Here is a 24,519-nt window from a genome sequence, read left to right as displayed (position 1 = left end):
ATTGTTTCGTTTGGTGTCTTTTATCTTGAATTTCTTACCTTTTGTATTTAACGTGTCTGATGTGGTAGAACCTGCATTAATGACTTCAGGATTTTGATTATCGCCCGTCTGCTCTAACGGATTTGAATTGCTTAAATTACACAAACAAAAATATGTGAGATATACTGTTTTAATGAGTTGGCTTGCTGTAAAAATGAGGTTGATCACCTCCGAATCAAATATTTCGACCTCAAGCCTTTGATAAAACACATACCTTGAATGATAGCCTTAAGTTAATGTATAAATTATGTTTGTTATATTACTTTCTGTCATGCGAGAGCGGTGGATTTTGGTTGCTTTATAATTATTGCAGGTTCGTCGAAACAGAATTTTATTTTTTGCAATATCAATTTGTTGGAATACATTCTGCAACATTAGCTACCTTATACATTTCATAACATGATAATTTTTAACGTTTTCATGAAATCACCATTAGACTTGTGTTTATAGAGATAAGGATAGTGATGGTTTTATTGATTAAGAAAGGTCTTATAATGTTTAGTTTGTTTTTGTCTAATGATTTCCATTCAAAGAGCATAGAAAAAAGTAAAACAGAAGAAAGAGTTTAATTGTATACTACCTATAAACTAAAGGTTCTTTTACGTTGTCTTGTGCTTTGTCCTCGTCTGCTACCGGTGGCTTTTCTATCAATAAACAAGAATTAGTACACCAGTTTTCCAATCTAATAATTTTCAATTTTCATCCATAAGATATGTGTCTACAAGCTCTATAGTTATGCTTCTTGTATTGTCAATCATATTTAATTGGAACTTTTATGTTTAGAGTAATAACGTTTACTTTGATCTTCAAATATATTTTCCTTTTAAAACTCAGATATATGGGACTAAAACGATTCATTTGATGTCCCCATTTATTAATTGCTTTAAGAAACTTGATCATGTATTGCATTTGCTTATCATGATTGTGTGATTTCTTCATGACATGATGTAGAAACATATATTCTCATGTACACTAATATCTATGAAATAAATTGATTTACAAATTATCTTCATAGAATTGTTTCGTTTGATGTCTTTTATCTTGAATTTCTTACCTTTTGTATCTAACGTGTCTGATATGGTAGAAACTGCATTCTTGACTTCAGGATTTTGATTATCGTCCGTCTGCTCTAACGGATTTGAATTGCTTAAATTACACAATCAAAAATATGTGAGATAGACTGTTTTTAATTAGTTGACTTGCTGTAAAAATGCGGTTGATCACCTCCGAATCAAATATTTGGAAATAATGCCTTTTATAAAACACATACCTTGAATGATAGCCCTAAGTTAATGTTTGTTATATTACTTTCTGTCACGCGAGAAAGTTTGATTTTGGTTGCTTTAAAATCATTGCAGGTTTGTCAAAACAGAATTTTATTTTTTGCAATATCAATTCGGTGGAATAAAGTCTGCAACATTAGCTACCTTATACATTTCATAACATGATAATTCTACACGTTTTCATGAAATCACACCTAGACTTGTGTCTATAGAGATTAAGATAGTTATGGTTATATTGATAAAAAATATCTTATAATATTTAGTTTGTTTTTGTCTGATGATTTCCATTCAAAGAGCATATAAAATTGTTGAAAACAGAAGAAAGAGCTTAATTGTATACTACCTATTAACTAAAGGATTTTTTACGTTGTCATGTGTTTTGTCCTCTCCTGCTACCGCTGGATTTTCTATGAATAAACAAAAATTAGAACACCAGTTTGCAAATCTAGTAATTTTCCATTTTGATCTATAAGATATGGGTCTACAAACTTATATAGTAACGCTTTTTGATTTGTCAACCGTATTAATTTGGTCCTTTTTTGTTTAGAGTAATAACGTTTACTTTGAGCTTCAAATATATTTTCCTTTTAAAACTCAGATATAAGGGACCAGAACAATTCATTTGATGTCTCCTTTAATTAGGTTGTTTTACGAAACTTGATCATGTGTTGCATTGGCTTATAATGTGTGATTTCTACATGACATATGATGTGGAAACCAATATTTTCATGAACACTAATATCTATGAAATAAATTGATTTACAAATAATCTTCATAGCATTGTTTCGTTTGGTGTCTATTATCTTGAATTTCTTACCTTTTGTATTTAACTTGTCTGATGTGGTAGAACCTGCATTAATGTCTTCATGATTTTGATTATCGCCCGTCTGCTCTAACGGATTTGAATTGCTTAAATAACACAAACAAAAATATGTGAGATATACTGTTTTTAATGAGTTGGCTTGCTGTAAAAATGCGGTTGATCACTTCCGAATCAAATATTTGGACCTCATGCGTTTTATAAAACACATACATTGAATGATAGCCTTCAGTTAATGTATTTGTTTGTTATATTACTTTCTGTCATGCGAGAGTGTTTGATTTTAGTTGCTTTATAATTATTGCAGGTTCGTCGAAACAGAATTTTTTTTTTTGCAATATCAATTCGTTGGAATACATTCTGCAACATTAGCTATCTTATATACATTTCATAACATGATAATTTTTTAACGTTTTCATGAAATCACCATTAGACTTGTGTTTATAGAGATAAGGATAGTGATGGTTATATTGATAAAAAGGTCTTACAATGTTTAGTTTGTTTTTGTCTAATGATTTCAATTCAAAGAGCATATAAAATTGTAAAAAAGAAGAAAGAGTTTAATTGTATACTACCTGTTAACTAAAGGTTCTTTTACGTTGTCTTGTGCTTTGTCCTCGTCTGCTACCGGTGGCTTTTCTATCAATAAACAAGAATTAGTACACCAGTTTTCCAATCTAATAATTTTCAATTTTCATCCATAAGATATGTGTCTACAAGCTCTATAGTTATGCTTCTTGTATTGTCAATCATATTTAATTGGAACTTTTATGTTTAGAGTAATAACGTTTACTTTGATCTTCAAATATATTTTCCTTTTAAAACTCAGATATATGGGACTAAAACGATTCATTTGATGTCCCAATTTATTATTTGCTTTAAGAAACTTGATCATGTATTGCATTTGCTTATCATGTGTGATTTCTTCATGACATGATGTAGAAACATATATTCTCATGTACACTAATATCAATGAAATAAATTGATTTACAAATTATCTTCATAGCATTGTTTCGTTTGATGTCTTTTATCTTGAATTTCTTACCTTTTGTATTTAACTTGTCTGATGTGGTAGAACCTGCATTCTTGACTTCAGGATTTTGATTATCGTCCGTCTGCTCTAACGGATTTGAATTGCTTAAATTACACAATCAAAAATATGTGAGATAGACTGTTTTTAATTAGTTGGCTTGCTGTAAAAATGCGGTTGATCACCTCCGAATCAAATATTTGGAACTAATGCCTTTTATAAAACACATACCTTGAATGATAGCCTTAAGTTAATGTATATGTTTGTTATATTCCTTTCTGTTATGCGAGAGTGTTTGATTTTGGTTGCTTTATAATTATTGCAGGTTCGTCGAAACAGAATTTTATTTTTTGCAATATCAATTTGTTGGAATACATTCTGCAACATTAGCTATCTTATATACATTTCATAACATGATTGATAATTTTTTAACGTTTTCATGAAATCACCATTAGACTTGTGTTTATAGAGATAAGGATAGTGATAGTTATATTGATAAAGAAAGGTCTTATAATGTTTAGTTAGTTTTTGCCTAATGATTTCCATTCAAAGCGCATATAAAATTGTAAAAAAGAAGAAAGAGTTTAATTGTATACTACCTATAAACTAAAGGTTCTTTTACGTTGTCTTGTGCTTTGTCCTCGTCTGCTACCGGTGGCTTTTCTATCAATAAACAAGAATTAGTACACCAGTTTTCAAATCTAATAATTTTCAATTTTCATCCATAAGATATGTGTCTACAAGCTCTATAGTTATGCTTCTTGTATTGTCAATCATATTTAATTGGAACTTTTATGTTTAGAGTAATAACGTTTACTTTGATCTTCAAATATATTTTCCTTTTAAAACTCAGATATATGGGACTAAAACGATTCATTTGATGTTCCCATTTATTATTTGCTTTAAGAAACTTGATCATGTATTGCATTTGCTTATCATGTGTGATTTCTTTTTGACATGATGTAGAAACATATATTTTCATGTACACTTATATCTATGGAATAAATTGATTGACAAATAATCTTCATAGCATTGTTTCGTTTGATGTCTTTTATCATGAATTTCTTACCTTTTGTATTTAACGTGTCTGATGTGGTAGAACCTGCATTAATGACTTCAGGATTTTGATTATCGCCCGCCTGCTCTAACGGATTTGAATTTCTAAAATTACACACACGAATATATGTAATCTAAAATTACACACACAAATATATGTAAGATATGCTGTTTTTTAATTAATTAACTTGCTGTAACAATTCGGATGATCACACCTGGATCAAAAATTTAGAACTTACGCTTTTTATAAAACATATACCTTAAAGGGTAGTTTGAAGTAAAAGTATTTGTTTGTTATATTACTTTCTCATGTCCGTGGTTGTTTTACTTTTGTTGTATTATAAAAACTAAAGGTTCGTTGGAACAGTATTTAACTGCTGGCAATATCAGTCCATGTGGATTGATTTTGCTCCACCTATACATTTTATAACAAAATAATTCTGAAGGTTTTCTTAAAGTGACCAGTAGCCTTATGTTTATAGGGATAAATATAGTATAAAGAAACGTCTTACAATGTAAAGTTTATTTTATCTAGTGAATTGTATTTAAATTCATATAAACTTGCAAAAAGAAGAAAGAGGTTGATTGTATAATACCCATAATTTGAAGGTCCTTTCACTTTGCCTGGGTTCTTCCTTTCATCTGCCACGACTTGCTTTTCTGTCAGTAAACAATCTTAAGTACACCAGTATTTCAATCTTAAAATTTTACATTTTCGTCATACTTTTTCTGATGTTTTTCTCTTGCTTTAATTATATGAGACAACATGTTTTTTTATTATTTTTTTTAACTCATACACTTGATGTACTACTGCAGATGATCTCCTTTGAAATAAAGTAAAGAAGTTGTACCCTTTTTTTTAAAAGAAAACGCATTCATTAACTTGTGCATAAAATAATGCAAACATTATGTGGCGAGATTGTTCGACATCATTTGAACACAATGTATCTGAAGGCAATAGCAATTCATACAAATCTCTTAATGTTAATGTTGCAATATCATTCGTCTAAATCTATTTATGGAAATCATTCTAAAACTAATCGGGGTGGGGGGGGGAAAAGTCAGCTCGTGTATCAGCAACTAAAAAGATTAACCAGTAACGCGCTAAACGACTGACACTCATTTAGCATTCTAATTACCAGTTTTCTATTAGAATTATATGTATTAATAACAAAATTTAATAGTATTCCTTAATTAATATGTTATCTATTTTTTGAAGCAAAGTTAGAATAATATTAAATAATACAAGCTTTATTTTAAGGCACTTCTAAAGACAATAAAGACAATTTTTAACATACAATGCAAGCAGTCAAATTTGAAAAGGGTCAATACCTACGAAAGATGAAAGAAATTCCCTATGCAAATCTGCACTGCTTAAATATTTTTGGAAGTTCAAATCCACACGAGTTGTGCACATAATACACATTTGTACATGTAAGCTTGTAAAGTAAGTGTATCAAGGCCGGTGACATATTCATCACATCTTAAAAGTGTTTAATCATTAAAATAATTCGACTCGTTATTGTTTAGACTAATGTTTCTTGAAACCGAATGTTTTTGTTTCATGTACATATTGTAAAGTATTCATTGATTGATTGATTGGATGATTGATTTACTGACTGACTGACCGACCGACTTATTGATTTATTGTTTTTATATGTATTGATACATTCAATACATGGATGCTATTATTATTTAATTATCAATCGATATTTTAGCATGTGTCGTGTTTTTTTTCTTTATCAATTATGATTTAATCTAATACAATAATATTTAAAACAAAATGATATTTTTTATACACTATAATTGACAATACACATAAAATTTATGTGACCTGGTCTACATGTGAAAGGCTCTTTAATTAGTTTTGTTTGATTTTGACGCGTTGTTGCGTATACCGTGTGTCACTTTAGGTGTATAAATTATCATCTTACGATCATAAACGATTGAATAATAGGTAAAAATAAAGTTAATCTGGCGAAAAACCCGTTAAGCAAAGAAGTTATAGTCATTTAGTGTATCTGGTTATGATATTAATTGATAGTGCAAGTCTTGCGTTGACATTTTTCAAGCAATGAAAACCAAAACTGTTTTGAACAATGTTATATCTGTTTGTAAATTATTGTGAAATCACACATTAAATAGAAAGCAAATATTGAGAGGAAAATAAGATATTGTTATGTATTAAATTAGACAAGAATAAAATATTTACATAGAACTCATCAATGCCAATGATACAAACATGGCAGAGGTCTACTTGTATCTACGTTATTGGTCTTGTGATTTCGGAAACTAATGTTTAAACGATTTTATGATTTAGTATATTTTCAGGTCATTTGAACACAAGATATATGATTGAAGATACTTAATGCGAAAGCAAATGAAATCCTATATTGAATAAAAAAAAATCCGACAATAGATTAGGTATATTAAAAAGAATACTACTATGGACAATTATATCATAGGATGTAAGCAAATCTTAAACAAGTATTGAATTTACTCATGGGTATGATCATATTTTTAAAGAATGCTTGGTGTTTTTTTTGTGTTTTTTTTTGTTGTTGTTCTTTTCTTTTCGGTGTGTTTTCCCCACTCAGATCATTCAAATCATTTTCACAATATATATTTTAATGTAAGTATATTTTTCATGCTTTAAGTATACCATAAAATTAAATTATATTCTAATATTTCACAGTGAAATTATCAAATTTTAATTCCAATATATTTCAATGCAGCAGACAGGAGTAAATAATATATGAGTACAAAATTTGTCTCAATACTAGCATTTGCAAGAAAAATGAACATGATTACATATTTGCATATATCATTTTAAATTGTGAATTAATTAGAAATTGAAAAAAAATATACAAAACTGATTTTATATACTAAACATTGCCAAACAGTGAAAATGATTTGGAACTATTAAACGCGCATACAATACATTGGCAGGTGCTTTAACGTATACTTGTACGATATTACACTTCACCTCGTCACCCATTCAAATATTGCAGCTGAAGTTTACTATATACTGTAGATAATATCCTCTATATATTATAATACCTGTATATTTCCCGTTGTCTAGTAATAATGTATCCAAGTGTTGGTTATCATTCTTATTTTTTCTTTTACCTGAAACAAAAGTTCTTAATAAGATGTGTGCATAAATTATGCGAATTACTTTCTATTTGTTACACTTTCGCCTGTTTGGTTCGCCCTTAACAAAACTATATATTCAAGACTGTTTCATGAATAAAGCTAAGAAGAATGTTTAAACAGAAGTTTTAATTTTAGGAGCTAGATGTCTGACAATATAAATCTCTTTTTAAAACTGTAGTCCAATTTAAAGAAATCAATGTACAAACTTACGAATAAAAAAAATAAATGAAAATAAAAGTCCCGTTATCGTCACTATTGAAATGATTGGTACTAAAATTGCAACCAAAATGACAATATCTACACTGTTGCTTTTTCCAGATGAGTGCTCTCCATTTTCCATATCTAAAATATAAATCGATAACTGCACGTTGTATAAGAGGTAATACATGATTGCATGTCTTGAATACTTTTTTATTACAAAACGGCGTATCTAGTACAGAAACATTCAAAAGGTACATTAAAATACAGTGTATTTTGTGTATTCTGAACGAACAATTATGAATATATAGATACTACGCAATCCATGGTCGGCAAAATAATGTTATAGTGTAATTGTATGCAACTGATCAGCTGAGAACAAATAATAATTAATGTTGTTGTTATTGTCATACAGAAAAAGAAGGCCAACTGTACTAATGTGCTAGCTATTATCAAATGAATTCTACATCTGATATACAATATATATATAAAATTATTATATGTATAACAATTTTGGAAAACCATTATTTTCTAACAAACGGTAGCATCTTGAAATCATATTTTTCAGATATTAAAGAAAAAAAATACAGCAACCGTCCTATCATAATGAATTGTCATAATCTTGTTTTATACCGTTTACATTGTTTAGAATCTTTGTTCGTGAAAAAAAAAACGAACATCATCATCATCATAAACTCGTTGAAGCGCTTGAAGATTGCATAGACGAGTTTATGATGATGATCGTAATGTTTTTTTTTCATGAACAAAGATTATATACAATGTTTATCGTACCGGATAATAATTAAAAATTCTGGGACATATTAAACTAATGTCCTAGGAATAATTTAGGTTTATTTCTTTATTCAAGTCTCAAATATACATATACTTTTATGTAAAACATAGATATAACATATAGAGACCATAACTAACTTTTCTGATATTGTTGTAAAAAAGTAAGTCTAAACTTAAAGTCTTATTATATATTCTGGCACAAAAACTGTACATGCAGGAAAACACGCATTAGCCAATCAAAGCACGCGTTAATATGTTGAATATGCGTGTATCTGAGCTTCATGTAAAAATAGCTTATTTAAATGATGGCCCCGATAGTTTCCTCATCATCAAAAAAAAAAAAATAAATGCAATCCCATTTGCACATGAAAAACATTAGGCACAGGTCATTATATCACCAAATCTGACGTATATTGTAAGTGAACGAATACCGATAAAGTACCTAATTTTCCGTCGGACTCTCAAACAAATGTCCTACAGGCTCAGGCTAAAATGCTTCTTTCTGTTCCTCTTAATGCAAATGCACGAAAAAGGTGATACACCATTCTAAAGAATCACTCTTTACATTTAAAGATAAACTTTTGGTGGCTAGATTTTCCTTTTATCCATATCAAAAATGTCTTACAAAAATGTATCATAAATACCTTCAATATGACGACTTGGTATTCTTCTTAACGTTTCAGACAAGTGTATGAGAAATGCCAATTACTATGTTTCTTACAAAGCGATACGCAAGACCACCAACTTTATTTTAGAACACCTCAAGTTTTATCCGATTTAAAGAAAGCTGCACATTCTCTGAATAAATGAAGTAATATTTAATAGTTAGTTGACAATGCGAATGCGTATGATGCAAGTGATTTTAGCCTATGACCTATACTTCATATACCGGAAGACTAGTTAATTTCTTAGCATTGTTAGCAAAAAGAAAATTAAGGCAATGGAAAAATAATTCCTTGAAGAAGTTTCAAAAAGCTGAGGTTTTCCACAGGGTAAGTGTCGGGGTAACGCTTAATTAAATGACAATCCAGGTTGGGAATAGTCAGTACAGAGTGGTAATGGTTATTTTGCGGTCCATAGGTTGTATATGGGGTATTTTTCGAATTTTGTTATAGACCCTTCCATGGGTTGTCAAGGAGTACCAGATTTGATAGGGGGAGGTTGTCAAACAGGAGTTTTTTTTAAAGAGCCTTTCATAGGTTGATGATACTGATGATACTGATAATACTGATGATATATAGGATGATTAGGCGGAGTATGTTGAATGCAATCAGAAAATGATTGTGATATGAAGCGCGGAATGATGTTGATTGCAATGATGATGATGATGTTTATAACAGAAAACATGTTGCGCCTGTTCCTCAAAATAGTGACGTTTATGTCTAAGAAGTTGAAATAAATATGTTGTTGATGATAATGATGATGAGCAAATGTTTGTTGTTCTCAATGAAAATGAAACTGTTGATGGTGGTGATGATGAGCAGAAGTAATTTGATAATGATGATTAAGCTGATGATGGTGATGATGAACGGAATTATGTTGATTATGATGATGATTATGGTGATTTTGATGATTACATGGAGGATTTTATGATGAGGAGAAGTGTGTTGATTGTAATAATAGTAATTATGTTCATGATGGTAAAAATGAGCATTTGTAAGTATTTGGATGATGATGATGATGATAGTTCTGATGATTGAAGATATGCTGCTGTTCACTACAATGATGATGGTCATCTTGATAGTTAAAATTGTTAAAGTTGCTGATGATGATAATCATGGTGATGAGCGATAAGTATGTAAATAGTGTCATGGTATAGAACATTCAATTAAATTAAATGTAGCTATCATAATTAGCTAGGTCAGTAGGGCTGCTAAATTCTATTCCAAGGGTCCTTGGTTCGAGTACAGGTCAGGCACATTTTTACCCTGACACATTTGGCACCCAGAGGGGGGCGGTCATGACTGTATCGTTTATGCTGTTCAAAAGTCACTGAGAAGTGTTATGTCTCTGTTTACGTAGGGAAGGACAACGTGAAAGCAGCCCGATAAGTAAGTTAGTGGAGTTGCAGAACAGTATCCCTGTGATTCCTAGTTTGAGTACAGGTCAGGCTGTATGTTTTCTAATTGCAGAGATTTTGATGATGACATCCTGCTGCTGCTTCCTATAATGGTGACAGTGGTCCCTATAATTGTAAAATATTAAGCTGATCACTGAAGTAATGATGTGTAACTACACGTATTGTGATGATGATGATGATGACGACGACGACGATGATGATGATGATGATGATGTTGATGATAAATTAGAAAATGATGATCGCGCTGACAGACCTAGGGAAGATTTTATTGTTACAGTAATTGATTATTATTGATTATTCAGACTTGCCTCGGTAATCAATTAAGTTACAATTACTTTAAGAGAGTAATTGATTGATAATTGATTACATGAATCCCTACTTTAGACCATCCCTGAATTAAGACCAACCCATTAATAAGACTATTTTTACAAGGTTTTTTATGTCAATGATTACATGATCCAGAATTAAGAACAACCGCTTATCCATTTTAAGACCACCTGATTTAGTCCAAATTCTTTGCTTTATTCTTAATTTGACCCAACTATTGAGACCACTGATATTAAAGTCAACACCTATCTAGATCTTAAATTTGTTGTTATGATCTGCTCGAATGCTTTGCATGACACTGAATTTCACAAGGTGTGAAAAATTGTTATTATTTGTTAATTGCATGAAATAAGGTGAGAAGGTAATTTTTAGAGTGGTTTAATGTTGCTTTCAGCACATTTATTTTGTGAAGAATTAATTTTTATTTGATAGGTAATTTATGTACATCATATAATAATTGATATTTGAATCTGGCCAAAAAGAATTTAATGTTAAATTTCTTCAGAAATATGTTTTCCTCTCATCAGATACTACTTTTGATAGTGTATTTTATATTGTATTTGTAGCTTAAGATACATATAGTTTTTTTTCTCATACAAAATGACTAAAACAGACCATGGTCTAAAGTGTGTAAGCAATGATAAGAATATTCACAATAAAGACCACCCCACAGTTAAGCCCAGATGATGCTCTTAATTAAGGGCTTTTACTGTATAAATGTAAAACAAAAGTTAAACTGTATCGTGTGAAGTAAAGGCATCCTTTGAATTAAAATTGTTTTCTGGTAAATCTGAAAGTAATCAATGTCAATCAAATTGTAATCATAATTACTGACTGAATGTTAGCTGTAATTGATAAATTACAATTAAATTAATCAGTTTTGGGCAAGGTAATCAATTGCATAATGATAACAGTGTAATCATGTAATCAATTTAAAATCAATGATTACAATTAATGATTACCCCAGGTCTGCACGCTGTTTAAGATACTTCTATACCTCATACTAATGAACATGCTGCTATTCGTCATCTTAATATTTGACAAAACAATGCTGTTGGTGATGATGATTCATTGATTTTGATGATGATAATGATAATATTGATGATGGTTGTCATACTATTGCTTCTCATAATGATGAATGTCCGCTTTATAATTTAAATTGTCAGGCTGCTGAAGATTCTGATAAAAAGCACGATATACGTTGATTGCATTGGTGATGCAAAGGATGATTATAGTGATGATTGTCAGAGTCAGAAAGGCATGTTGATTTTTTAATAATGCTGATGGCATTACCAATATGATGATATATTTTGCTTTATTTTTAAATAAAAATGCTTTTGAAATATAGGGACAATAATATTAGTGCAGTAGAGTGAGCTGAAAACAAATTCTAAATATAGTGAAATATAATGATTGCTGCGCTCGGTGAGTATTGTATGCTTCACCTACATTTGTAATTGTATAAAAAATTAATCTACAAATATGTTCTTTTGGCCCAACCCTTTTGTATATTTACATTAATGTAAATATGTTCAAACTAATAAGGAGAATCTCGCGAATAGTGGTTTTCGAAAATGTGATCTCTAGATTAGGTTTCTTATGCTCTGCCCTAGCTTTTAAACCAATCATGTCATCAATTTAATCATATGTTCCTTTATATATAGAAAACAACTATTGAATTATAGAAATTTTTATTGTTCCAGGAATGGGGCTTGTAAAATTACAACAAGGGGTATAATACATATTCCAGTGATTGTTTGTTATTTTACTAGTTTTCCAAAGCAATTATGAGTTAATTTGTTCACCCACAAGACAAGTCCTTACTGTAATATCATTGGCGTCCACGCCGAAGCACGGCGCCTCTAATGGAATGAAATCAGATTTTGTGAAAGGGCAATTGCAACTTCTCGGGCCTTTTAGTCGGTCATAATAGCCGATCATTCCGATTGGAGGGTGTTTGATTATTAAAAATGAAATCTCGCGATAGTACAATGAAAAGCGAACTGGAGAATTTCACAATACAAGCATATTCAGATGAAATAATCTTCCGTCAATTAATCGCGCTCTATGGGTTTTTTAATTAATCATTTTGTAGTACATGGTATGTTATTGTACATGTATCCGAAAGCTGTAAATAGAGTGATGACCTTAGTATTTATATATTATCATATTTACAAGATCTGGGTCTGTAGATGTTTGATTTTGATCGTTAAGCATTTTTTCAACTGAGAAAGTTATTAGAAACTACAACGTACTATGGAACAAAACTGTTTTCTTATTTAGGTTCTATTATTAGATCATTAAAGTCACTACAACTATACTTAAATGATCTTAAAATTTCTTATTTGAACAAATTAATTATTTACAAAGTTTTCCAGTTTCAAATAAGTATTTTTTGATCAGGCAGTAATGTTTTATTTATTAATAACTACTCTTTTTGAAATTTGATTTTGTATGGTGGCTGATTTCTGCCGTTTCGTTATTTTTATAGCAGTTGAGAGGGACGACCACAAAAAAATAAAGCGACAGAACAAAAAAGAATGCAAAGAAAAAAAAAACAAAAAAAAAAACAAAACAAAAAAAAAACCTGTTTTTTTTTGTCTTGTCACTCTCTTTATTTTTTGTTCTCGTTATGCTAACAAAATTTGATTTTCTTTTGTTTTTCGAGGTTTATTATTGTACTATGTAAAACCAAAGTGCATAAAGTGCATAAATTAAAATATGAATGAAACGTAAATATAGACTTAAATGGCATAATACATCTTCCATTTATCTTACCTCGCACTGTGTATTCATTTCCAAAGTTTAGCATCATGAAATCTGATGGATAATCTTCGTGATAGATTTTCACTTTAAATGACACTTTTTTAGAGTTACTTTCGTTTGTTTCGGTGTGGATAAAACCGATCGTAAATGATGCAAGTGGGTCGTCGTCACAGGGATTACACGAAGAGTTGTCAGCATTGAAAATTGGTGCATGACGATCAAACGAATATTCTGTGTCAGAATCTACCTAAAATAGTTTTGCAAGAAATACTTCTTTGAACCATATTTTCACGATAATCAATAAACTTAAAAGAATGATGAGAAAAAGAAAATGAATGAATGAAAACTTTCGGATAAAACAAGTCACACATTTACCCTTGAAAACTTATTATTATTTTCTTCGAGTATACTAAGTTAAATGTGAAGATTTCAAAGTCTTGATAATTAGTTTTGTTGACAGTCGCAGAAGTTATTTCTCAAATAATTAACAAGCTAGGTTACAATTGCTGTAAATGAATGGTCTGCTGTGTATTGCATACCTTTAATTACCGAATAGAATGCTACGTATACCTAGACGAATATCTGTTCAGATCTGCGCAGTTTTTAAAATTGAAGAGGAAGCGTTACGACACGACAATTCTGCGGACGGCTACTCTTAAGTCATTGTATTGTTTCAAGAATTTGACACCATGTGTATAATCTTTATATATAGACAGTAATGAGACGCTCGTTATGGTTTATGCCTTGAACTTTAATTATTTATAATAAAAAATCAACTTGAATAAGCAAAATTAATGAACAACAATAAAACATCAAATGTGAGCATAAACATAGGATATAATAAGACCTTAAAGGCATCAAATCGCCAGAATAAAAAAGCACACGTGTGACCTCGCTTTACTATAGAAAAACGGCTATTAAAGTTTTGGAAGCCACACAGCACTATCCAAATTCTCTCAAAAGAAAGAAAAAGAAAACAAGATAAATACAAATAAATTTCTTCAAAACGAAATTGTATCCTAGTTTCTAAAAGTATTAAACAAGAAAACCAGATTTGTGTTACAGTGCCATTGAACAGCTCCTAAAAGCGATGCGCTTTGTTCAAATGAAAAACAATTCCCCTTTAGCACCGTTTATATCCAGTAACGCCGGAATGTGAAAATAACGCAATATTCGTGCAATTAGTAACGCAGAATTGTGCAATAAATGGCGGATACCTGACAGGATTTCCAACGCGGTAGGTAAACTGGCCAATATATTTTTTATTTAACCGAACTGAAAAAAATACGCGAATGATCTTGAAAAGTAAACAATTTCGTGGAAATAATCTTAAGGGATAAAGAGAGTTATGTCTTCGCAGCCGTATGCAGCGGTATGCGGCTATTGATTTATTTCAGTTCGGTTGATTAAAAATATATTGCCCAGCTTTCTAACCGCGTTGGAAATCCTGTCAGGTATCCGCCATTTATTTTCACATTCCGGCGTTACTGGATATACACGGTGTTTAGGTGCAGACAACGTGCTTGCGCATGATTTGAATTAAGCCTTGTTCCGCGATATAAACTCTTGGTAAACAAAAGCAGTTGCACAGTCCACTCTCGGTAAACTAAGACAGTTGCACATTACATTATTTGTATACGGAGATACGAAAACATTTGAAAAATATGTAAAAATGTAAAGAAATGATTTGCAACAAAGCAAGAAATTCAAAATTGGTTTCGAAGTGTGAAGCAGATGTATATAAATGTTTTAAGTACTTGTATTTATTGACGAGTCACAAAAAAAATCGTATTAATCCGCAGTAAATTATGTGTCTTATTCAATATCATAAAAGGCTCGGCCGCTTTCGGTGTTACGTGTGTCACTGAGTACACCAAAAAATTCATATAACGCAATGGCATTGCTTCAAGCATTGTTCACTCTCGACATACGTTCCGAGTGACAATTTGGACAACACAATGAATTAATGATTCGTGCGATTGTTGTTTTTTTTTAAATCTCAAGGTGTTTTCATGAAAGATGCTACTCCGATGCATAGTTTATGCAATTCTGGGCAACCCATGCGTTGGACGATATATATAGAAGCTTATTTTGTCTATTTTACAACTTTTCTGCTATGTAAGACAGTTCCTCACAAGATAAAAGGTAGCTGCTTGTTGAAAAAAGGATATACTTGTCAATGAGCATTTGAAAAAAATAGAACAAAACTCAAACCGATTAAGATCAACTAAATGCATAGATAACTGTTTCCTTAGTGTTTCCATTATATTTACTTGAACCTTAACGTGACTACCTCTTGTAACACCTTACTATCACCACTCAATTAATTAATTATAGCTTATTGTGCATACTATCAAAACAGGAACTAAATACATAAATGAATTATCATTTATTTCCATAACAACATGCATACAGTCATCAGTTCCGATTTTCTTTGATACTTTAGCTACGTGCTGCTTATATAGATGAACGTAACTCTAAGATAATAATAACTCACATTGACAATGAACCATTTGGTTTTCAATTTCCAATACTTATAAACACAGCCGATGGTAATTGAAATGTTACCACTTGAGTAGTTAGAACTTGGTTCATTGAGTGACACCTGAGTTGTTAAATCAAATTCTGGAAGACAAAATGTATAAGAAGTAAAGTGTTTCCAAACAGTAATTTACTATTGGCAATTAAAACCTACGAAAATGGCCGCAAAGTGGGCCAAATATAAGTAAAAATAGCGCTTACTACATTAGTCATGCAGTAGAAATATGGTTCTAAATACCGCAAAATCAGTCATTACTTGCATACAAAATGATTTATTTTTAATTGTAAATAATTTTGTTTTGTTTTAATGTAATAGTACATTTTACAGTTAAGTACATCTTTGAAATATTTTGGCTCATCGAGAGGCATGCAGCTCTCAAATGAAATGCGAAGTACAAATAGACTTTTGGGATATCAGTGTTACATTTATACTCCTTCATTGCAACAGTACGGTTTAATGCTTGAAAGTACCATCACGTTTTGAAAAGTATGACCATATTGCTTTACTTATTTTACCATATTCTTGCATTGTTTGCTTGTTGAATAAAATATTATTTTACATAGTTTTGTGTGTGATTTCAGGTTTAGGTCATTACCATTTTAACAGTACAATGTGTTACACATTGTGTCTAGTCCAATTAAGTTGGTTCCAAACATAGCAAAGTACGACATTTTATAAATATCCAATACAAAACAACGATTCAAAATTGTTGTTCTAATTCAACAGACAATAGTGGAAATCCTCAAAGAACGTCAAAAACTTTTTTTTTGTTGAAATTGAAGTTTTCGTCTCAGATTGAGCTTCTTCATGGACAATACTGCCCTTAAACTGGCTCTTAAAATCAAAATGCGACATTTAATTGAGTAGGACTATGCAAAATACAAAATAACGTTTCTTAAATTTCTAGGAGCAAAATTTCAGACATCAACATGCTACTGGTAGTAATTTTCAGAGATATAATAGTGATATTGACTGGCTAGTGTTGCAACTTGCAAGTATGTACATTTCAGGCAAAATTAAGCAAATTAAGAATTGATAGGTTGCAATAAAAACTTACCTGCAGCTTGTGGTCTTGCAGATTTCTTAACACTGCTGTCAATTATGTTATTGCATGTAAAATATATGCAATCGCTATAACTGTAGTTTATTACTGTCATCTTATATATTGATGCTGACACGTTCATAGAAAATACGAAGCCATTTATCATTGGTACACATCCGACAGATGGTAGGCAGTTCACAAGATGGGTACCATTTGGGTAAAACCAAGAAATACCATCCCCCGAGAATGTACATATACACGTTACATTTGCAGGTACTTGTGTGTTAATAGTGTCACATGATAGCTTGATATCACCTAAAACGTCAGAAAGGGACATAATAAATTACCATTTATCCTAAAACAAATGTACCTTGATAATAAACATCTTTCTAAACAAGTTTTAGTTATGAAACGCATGGTTTATGATTATATGTGACGTGAATATCATGCCTAGTATGCGCTTTGTATTTTTATTATCATTGCATGTATTTGTTTTCTTTTTGTTTATTTGTTTTATTTAATTAATTGTTTATTTTTTTATTTGATTATTTTTGCAGGAATAATTCCCACGATATCGTACGTTATGTAAATTATTGCAATTCTAATTTTAATTCATAACAATGGTATCAATAGCTTACATGTACAGGTTACATTATAACAATTTAAATGTTTACATACCGTAAAATTCTTTTATCAACTGTAAAAAGCAAAATACTTTCAGGACATAATTCATCGTTAACCTAAAATGAAAGACGTTTAAAACGTTATAAATAAAAGTCAGCACGATGAAGATACCAAATTCATGTGTCAATTGACATGAACGCAAATATTCAGTGCAGTAAATGTCAATAAGCTATGAGATTGTAATAATACTTGTAGGAGAATCCCTTGATATCTTAGCAAATACATGTAGTTTGTTACTTTAAGATACATGTATAGTTGCGGTATTATCAAAGTTTCGTTGATTCAACTTGCATGGCCTTGGACAGTGACTTGCAATAAATACTACCATTCATAGAGAGACTCATTTTATCCGAGTCTGCAATTTTTTTCAATTTTGCCGTTTCGGACGTTTCTAATGAATACCGATTTTCTCTATTTTTCGCAATATGTAGGACAAAAATTGAGTAAAACAGTTTCCCTTGTTGCGATTGATTGTTCGAGACATGGACATAATGAGGATGGTCAATAACGATGACTCTTGATGATATTTATGCAAACAAAGACCGTATTTAGTCCGGCGCTCAAATGGACCTACACCAATTAAAACACAATATTTAACACAGGCAGTCGGTGCGTGGCTCGGATATTATACATACATGGCCACGCCTATGTTTTTATAACTAAGATGTTTTGTTTTTTTATTCAAAATGTTTTTAAAACATATTATTTTTAATGAAATAAATCGAAAGATATGTATTATTGATAAAGAAAATGCAGAAAGGTTTATCAGCGGAACTATCAATTGACCTTATTTATAATCCAATATTTTGTTAATGTTCAACCTATTTTCACTAAATGGAGTACAATCTGAACAGAAATGATTACTGTTTCCAACCTTATTTATGTACCAGTTTATACACGTATGGAAAAAAAGATTGAGTTTTAAAGCGAAAATTTACTTTTTTCTAAGTCGGACATCGCTTGACCGAGCCGTAAAAAACGGTTTTGAACATAAATTGATTTATTTCTTAACGATTAACAAACGCAAATTATCAAGTACTGTTCAAAATATAATTGAAAAAGTCGAAAAGCATTTGCACTTATGTTCATGTACCCGGATGTACTTTATGCATATAAGCAGACCTGAATAACAGCGGTGAAACGTGTTTCTAATTTTAGAAATTGACTCATCACCATTTAAAATATCGTGACACAATTTTATATATGAAATATCGATGTTTTATATAAATATTGATACAATTTATCTAATCAGCTAGACATGATCACTTGTTTTATTTTTCTTTTAAACATAGATCAAGATAATAGTAGACAATTTTTTATCAGGGTAGTGATATCATATTTGGATACACCAGTTTTGACAATAAACACATCAGGTCAAACCAACACGAAAACAGACGAGTACTGAGCAGTTTTTACGTAGCTTTTCTGACCGTGTGTGTGCCAGTTCGTGCTTTAATAATGAACGAAAGGGCACCTGAGGTCTTCCTCCACCAGTAAAGCTGGAGCGTCGCCATATGATCTATACTTTGTTGGTGTGACGTAAAACCCAATCAAACAAACAAATCAGACCGTGTGTTTTCAAGTTTAAAGCTGCATAATTCATAAAGAATGAATATTTAACTATATTCATATCTTACCATTATTAGTTAATTTAAGCACGCAGACGGGCCGCAGTGATCGCAAAGGCAACTACCTGTCATCATAATCTAAAAACACCTGTATTTAGAGGAAGAAGTTATTCAGTCTAATGCGGTGCCCGATATGAACAAAAATTATCTTATTACCTATCGTATTGTGTTGTGCAATAATAAATACACTATGAATGTCAACTACATATTCATTATGCTTTTGATCAATAATGTGAGGCATACTAGTGGTACCTAATTCAACTAACGTCTAAAGATTCTCAATACATCACATAGTCCCATTAGTCGTGTAAAATATAAAAGTATCAATTCAGTCTACTGTTTACACGGCTAACTTTTACTGTTTCAGTTTTCTGTTATAACAGTTATACTTTGAATTATGTTAAAGTTATTGCAGACGAATCCGCATTCACCGTGTTTTTTACTATGATTTCTTACGTTCTGTCATTTTGTGAACAACTTTTAAATGTTTTTCTATCTATCTATCTATCTATCTCTGAATACTGCCAACCCCTCTCGCGAGTGTTATAGGCAGGAAATTGTGCGCGTCGGTGTGTTTGTAAAAGGTGTGAGAGAAAGTAAAAACCTGAAAATGAACATGATCAGGACAGTGAGAGACATTGAAAACTTCTAGTCATTGTTAAAATATTTTTGTTAGTAAGGGTGAAAGAAAGATTTAAAAGTAAAAACACAACAAGTCAACTAATACTGTATCTTAACCACTGCCTGTTTGTATTGATCTAGATCAGGCAGGGTGACAATGTTCCTTGGGAGCTGGTTCCAAAGTGTGATACAGTGGGGGAAGAAGGAGAACTTATGGTAGTCTGATGTAACCTGTATTTTCCTAAGAGAGAGGGGATGCATATGTCTAGTAAGCCTAGATGGAGTTTTAATGTAGGTGGGAAGGCTAATGGCTACTAGGTTATGGTAAATTTTAAAAAACATAATAAGTCTAAAGTCTAGTCTGCGATGCTCGAGAGAACGCCAGCCAAGATCTTTCTGCATGGCTGTAACTGATGACAAAGGGGAGTAATCCTGTTTTACCCAGCGTATCGCTCGTCTTTGGACTTTCTCTATTTTTTGGATGTTTGATTGTGTGTAGGGGCTCCAAACAGTTGATGCGTATTCTAACTGGGGTCTTACTAGGGATTTATAAGCTAGTTGTTTTACTTTTTCATTTTTTGTATTGATATTTCGTTTTATGAATCCTAGGGTTTTGTTTGCATTTGATGTAATTCTTGAGATATGTGTGTTGTAGTTCAGGTCTGTGGACAAGTCAAGGCCAAGGTATTTTGAGCTAGGAACTGATGTTAAAGCTTGGCCATGAAGGAAGTACTTGTTGTTGATGACTTTTTTGTTTTTAGTGATGTGAAGGACTTGACATTTTGAGGGGTTGAATTCCATGTCCCACTCCCTTTCCCATATTTGCATCTTATCAAGATCCTCCTGGAGGGATTGTGAGTCTGAAGACGAGTTTATAGTAATGTAAACCACAGTGTCATCAGCAAAGAGGCGAATTTGGGACTTGGAGACAGAAGATGGAAGTTCATTAATGTAGATCAGGAAGCAGAGTGGGCCGAGGACGGAGCCTTGGGGGACACCAGAGTTTACAGGGACTTCTGTAGAGTGTTCATCTTCCAGTACAACAGTTTGGCTCCGACCTATCAGGAAGGAACGTGTCCAATTGAGAATTTGTAGGAGACACCGTTTTCTTGGAGGGTAAGGATAAGTTTACGATGATTTACTTTATCAAAGGCTTTACTAAAGTCAAGGAGAATAAGATCTGTTTGTTTCCCTGCTGAAATGTTGTTGACAAGGGAGTCTGTTAGTTCAATAAGCTGTGTTTCACAGGAGCGTTTCTCCCCTAAGCCATTTCTTATAGTAAGATAATGGTATTTTTTAAAACTTCTTGTTACGTTATTGATATGATAAACATAAACAGACTTACTTGATCATTAGTGAACAAAACTGTTATATATTCAAATTTTATCCATTATAAAGCACTAGATGTTTCCATATCTAAATTTGAACCCGGTAAACATCTTAATGTCAACTTCAACACAAATATACAATCAATACAAAACATAAACTATACATACTCTTTATATGACAGACACTGATAAGACATATCTAAAGTGGACATTACTTATAGAACAGTGTAAATATCATCAGTCATTTTTGTTTGTTTTCGTTTTAATGCATTTACTTCGTGTTGTACTTCTTCACTGTTGTATAATAAAAACGTATATTAAAGCGACAGTATGCCCATCCCTAGGTAGGTATCATCATTGAACAGGTTAAAGTTAAAATACGTTTATATTGTGTAATTATTACTTACAATTTTATAATTTACTAATTAAACTTAATAATAACTCGTGTGACCTGAGGAAATTGCTGTAAATATCCGCCGTAATTTAACTACTACTGAGTCTGCATTTTTATGTTATTTTGTTGTGATTATTGCTTCCAAGGGATTTTTTTTTTTTATATATTTTGGACCGATTTATAACATTTTCTACTATCAACTGTTGGTCGATTACCTGTATAGCACTCCATCAATAGAAATATAGAGTCAATACAGCTTAATTGCACAATGAAAAAATCAGCATAATGTTAATTTAATAAAGCGTTCAAATCACCCGAAACTTTATTCATAAACGGGAAAATATAATCAAGGAAGTATTTAGCGAGTGAGCGCTACCTTATGTTTCATAAGATGTGTGCTAAGGTGTCGAATCGACTTTGAAGTGTAACAATAATTGTTCTAAATTCAAAACCATTACAATAAACTATGATGGATATATTGTTAAAGGTTTTTTCCTTTCTTGTGTTGTGCATTGTATTCTTAGTTGAAGGTAAAAAGTAAAGATGTTTTTGAAATTATTTTAAAATGCTGCATCTATCGTACCATGTAGTATTATTGGTCGCAGAGTGTTTTTTAATAGTTCATAACATTATCTTTGAGTGCCATAATTTTAATGAACAAATACAGTGGTGTCTTTATCCTAAACAGTTTCTGTAACAAATGCTTAAATACATGTATGTTATGATAACGCTTGATATGTAGCCGTTGTTTTTAGTTTCTTTGTTAACATGTTAAATATAAGGAATATTTTGCGACTAAGTATTAATATTCAATAACAGTATTTAGTTTTTAAATTATTTGATATTAAAACTATTCATTTCAAATATATGCCATTAAAGATGTATAATAAATAATAAAGCCATATTTGCTCAAGTGTGCATGTATCAAAATCCATATTTCATAATTATTTCTGGTTTGTGCTCATACATGTATGTTAAACTCCTTAACTGAAAATTGTGACACTAAAATTAAATATTTAGATGATAGATGATGAAATGTATTTCAATCACTTTTCAAAGGAATGCAAGGTATTTGCTTTCAGACTGCATAAGACAATTCTTTGTATCGGAAAATTGGTTCTGATTTGTTAATTGATCCCCATTTTGACATATTGTTTATATGTTACCGTCAACATTCCTTAATTGAATCAAATGTATTACAATTTGGAATAACTAAGTTTTATGGTTGGTAAGCTTTGTTAGTTATAACTGATTTTTTTCTTTGCGATCATATATTTTACGTAAGCATTTATTTTATTATTAAGATGGATGAAAAATAAAAACATTTATAATGTTATTGTTAAAAACAAAAATTCAGTTATACAGCGTGCATATTTATCAAGGATTTCGCGTTCTATTCTATAACGGTTTACTATCACTACCACTTATTTTTCCCAAATCGCCTTCGTATATTATTGAAAGCATGTAACAAATGATCTTTTTCTATATTGATAGGTGAAACTTCAATCGAACATTTTATACAACCAGAAATAAACGACAAGGTAGAAAACAGCTCTGTCTCTTTCAAATGCATGCTCAAAAGCTCAATGTTTTCCATAATTTCATGGATGCAAGAAAATTTGGGTTATAGCTGTATTTATAATCAGACATGTGATATGTTGTCATTAAATCCGGAAAATGGGAGATACAGTTGTACATGTAACTGCCAAAAAACTGAAGAGGATGGAATCATTGTCGAACTTCAGATTTACAATATAACCAGAGAAGACCATGACTCGACGTGGATCTGTGAGGTTTTGTCATTATCAACACGTCTAAAAAAGAAAGCATTTTTGTTTGTAAAAGGTATAATTAAGTACAATTATCCCCTCCAACCACCAAAGAAAGAAAGGAAAAAAAAAGAACAAGAAAACATGTAATTTATATATTCGTGCATTTTATTATAGTTTTATTTAGTTATTCATCATGATGTAATTTTCTGTTTTAAAAAATCATTTCAAATTGTAGGCTTGTGCCTTTATTTCAAACATGTATCAGTAGGCTTTAATGAGTGTATTTATACGTTTATGTCGCAATACTATACATTTTATAATAATTACGACAAAACAATATGTCGACAACGATCATGAAAATAAGTATTATTGCCATTACCTCAAATGTACACATTATGATTTAAATAAATAGGAACAAAAATCGATACCACTTTCGTTCGTAAAGTTGTATGCATATGATATAATATTTTCTGCACAGTGCATTTCTATAGTAGTCCGCAACATTGGATAAAGCTATTGATATAAAGGGTTTCTGGTATATGATCCCGTCAGATCGGTTAATCGTGCTGTTACAAATTTCTGCAACTCAAGAACACATGACGTAATCTAAATCTTAATTTTCTACTTTATTTTTTAGAACCGAATATCTTTACAATATTCTGTATATGTGTACGTGTAAGTGTTTTTAATATGCAACACATATATTAACATTATACAAATTTAAGTAAAAATACATTTCATGTTAGCAAAGAACTTCTTTGATGATATTTAATCGATGTTTATGTATAACACAATTGACTTCTGAATATGATAGAAATACGCTGACATGTATTGCCTGATACTTTGTAAACATGGAAAAGCATCACAGCAACACGTGTCTTGTCTTAAACATGTCAGTGTCAGTAACTTCATCATATTTTTAATTAATTATGTGTCTTTTCTCAAAAGTAAATATATTGTA

At 31.1% G+C, this 24,519-nt stretch overlaps 1 protein-coding gene and 2 long non-coding RNA genes across 3 annotated transcripts; all 3 read right to left on the bottom strand.

Moving 5' to 3' along the window:
* Positions 1 to 619: 619 nt before the first annotated feature.
* On the bottom strand, positions 620 to 2,791 carry LOC132751988 (uncharacterized). Its single transcript, XR_009628748.1, has 5 exons — positions 2,718 to 2,791; positions 2,140 to 2,231; positions 1,666 to 1,729; positions 1,094 to 1,185; positions 620 to 683 (listed from the first exon to the last, which is right to left on the bottom strand). It is a non-coding gene; the product is annotated as an uncharacterized LOC132751988 (long non-coding RNA).
* Positions 2,792 to 3,113: 322 nt separating this feature from the next.
* LOC132751987 (uncharacterized) lies at positions 3,114 to 7,411 on the bottom strand. Its single transcript, XR_009628747.1, has 5 exons — positions 7,289 to 7,411; positions 4,825 to 4,888; positions 4,242 to 4,333; positions 3,772 to 3,835; positions 3,114 to 3,279 (listed from the first exon to the last, which is right to left on the bottom strand). It is a non-coding gene; the product is annotated as an uncharacterized LOC132751987 (long non-coding RNA).
* Positions 7,412 to 9,135: 1,724 nt separating this feature from the next.
* On the bottom strand, positions 9,136 to 21,525 carry LOC132751984 (uncharacterized). Its single transcript, XM_060742217.1, has 6 exons — positions 21,410 to 21,525; positions 17,810 to 17,871; positions 17,147 to 17,446; positions 16,045 to 16,172; positions 13,514 to 13,794; positions 9,136 to 9,172 (listed from the first exon to the last, which is right to left on the bottom strand). Exons 1-6 carry the CDS (start codon positions 21,415 to 21,417, stop codon positions 9,136 to 9,138), a joined length of 816 nt encoding a protein of 271 aa, XP_060598200.1. The 5' UTR covers positions 21,418 to 21,525.
* Between the last annotated feature and the right edge of the window lie 2,994 nt (positions 21,526 to 24,519).

This window comes from Ruditapes philippinarum, unplaced genomic scaffold, assembly GCF_026571515.1.
Source record: "Ruditapes philippinarum isolate M1 unplaced genomic scaffold, ASM2657151v2 ctg5802_1_1_1_1, whole genome shotgun sequence".
Classification (NCBI taxonomy): Eukaryota; Metazoa; Mollusca; class Bivalvia; order Venerida; family Veneridae; genus Ruditapes; species Ruditapes philippinarum.
Note: the sequence above shows the minus strand (reverse complement) of the source record. Positions and strands in the feature narration are given on the sequence as shown.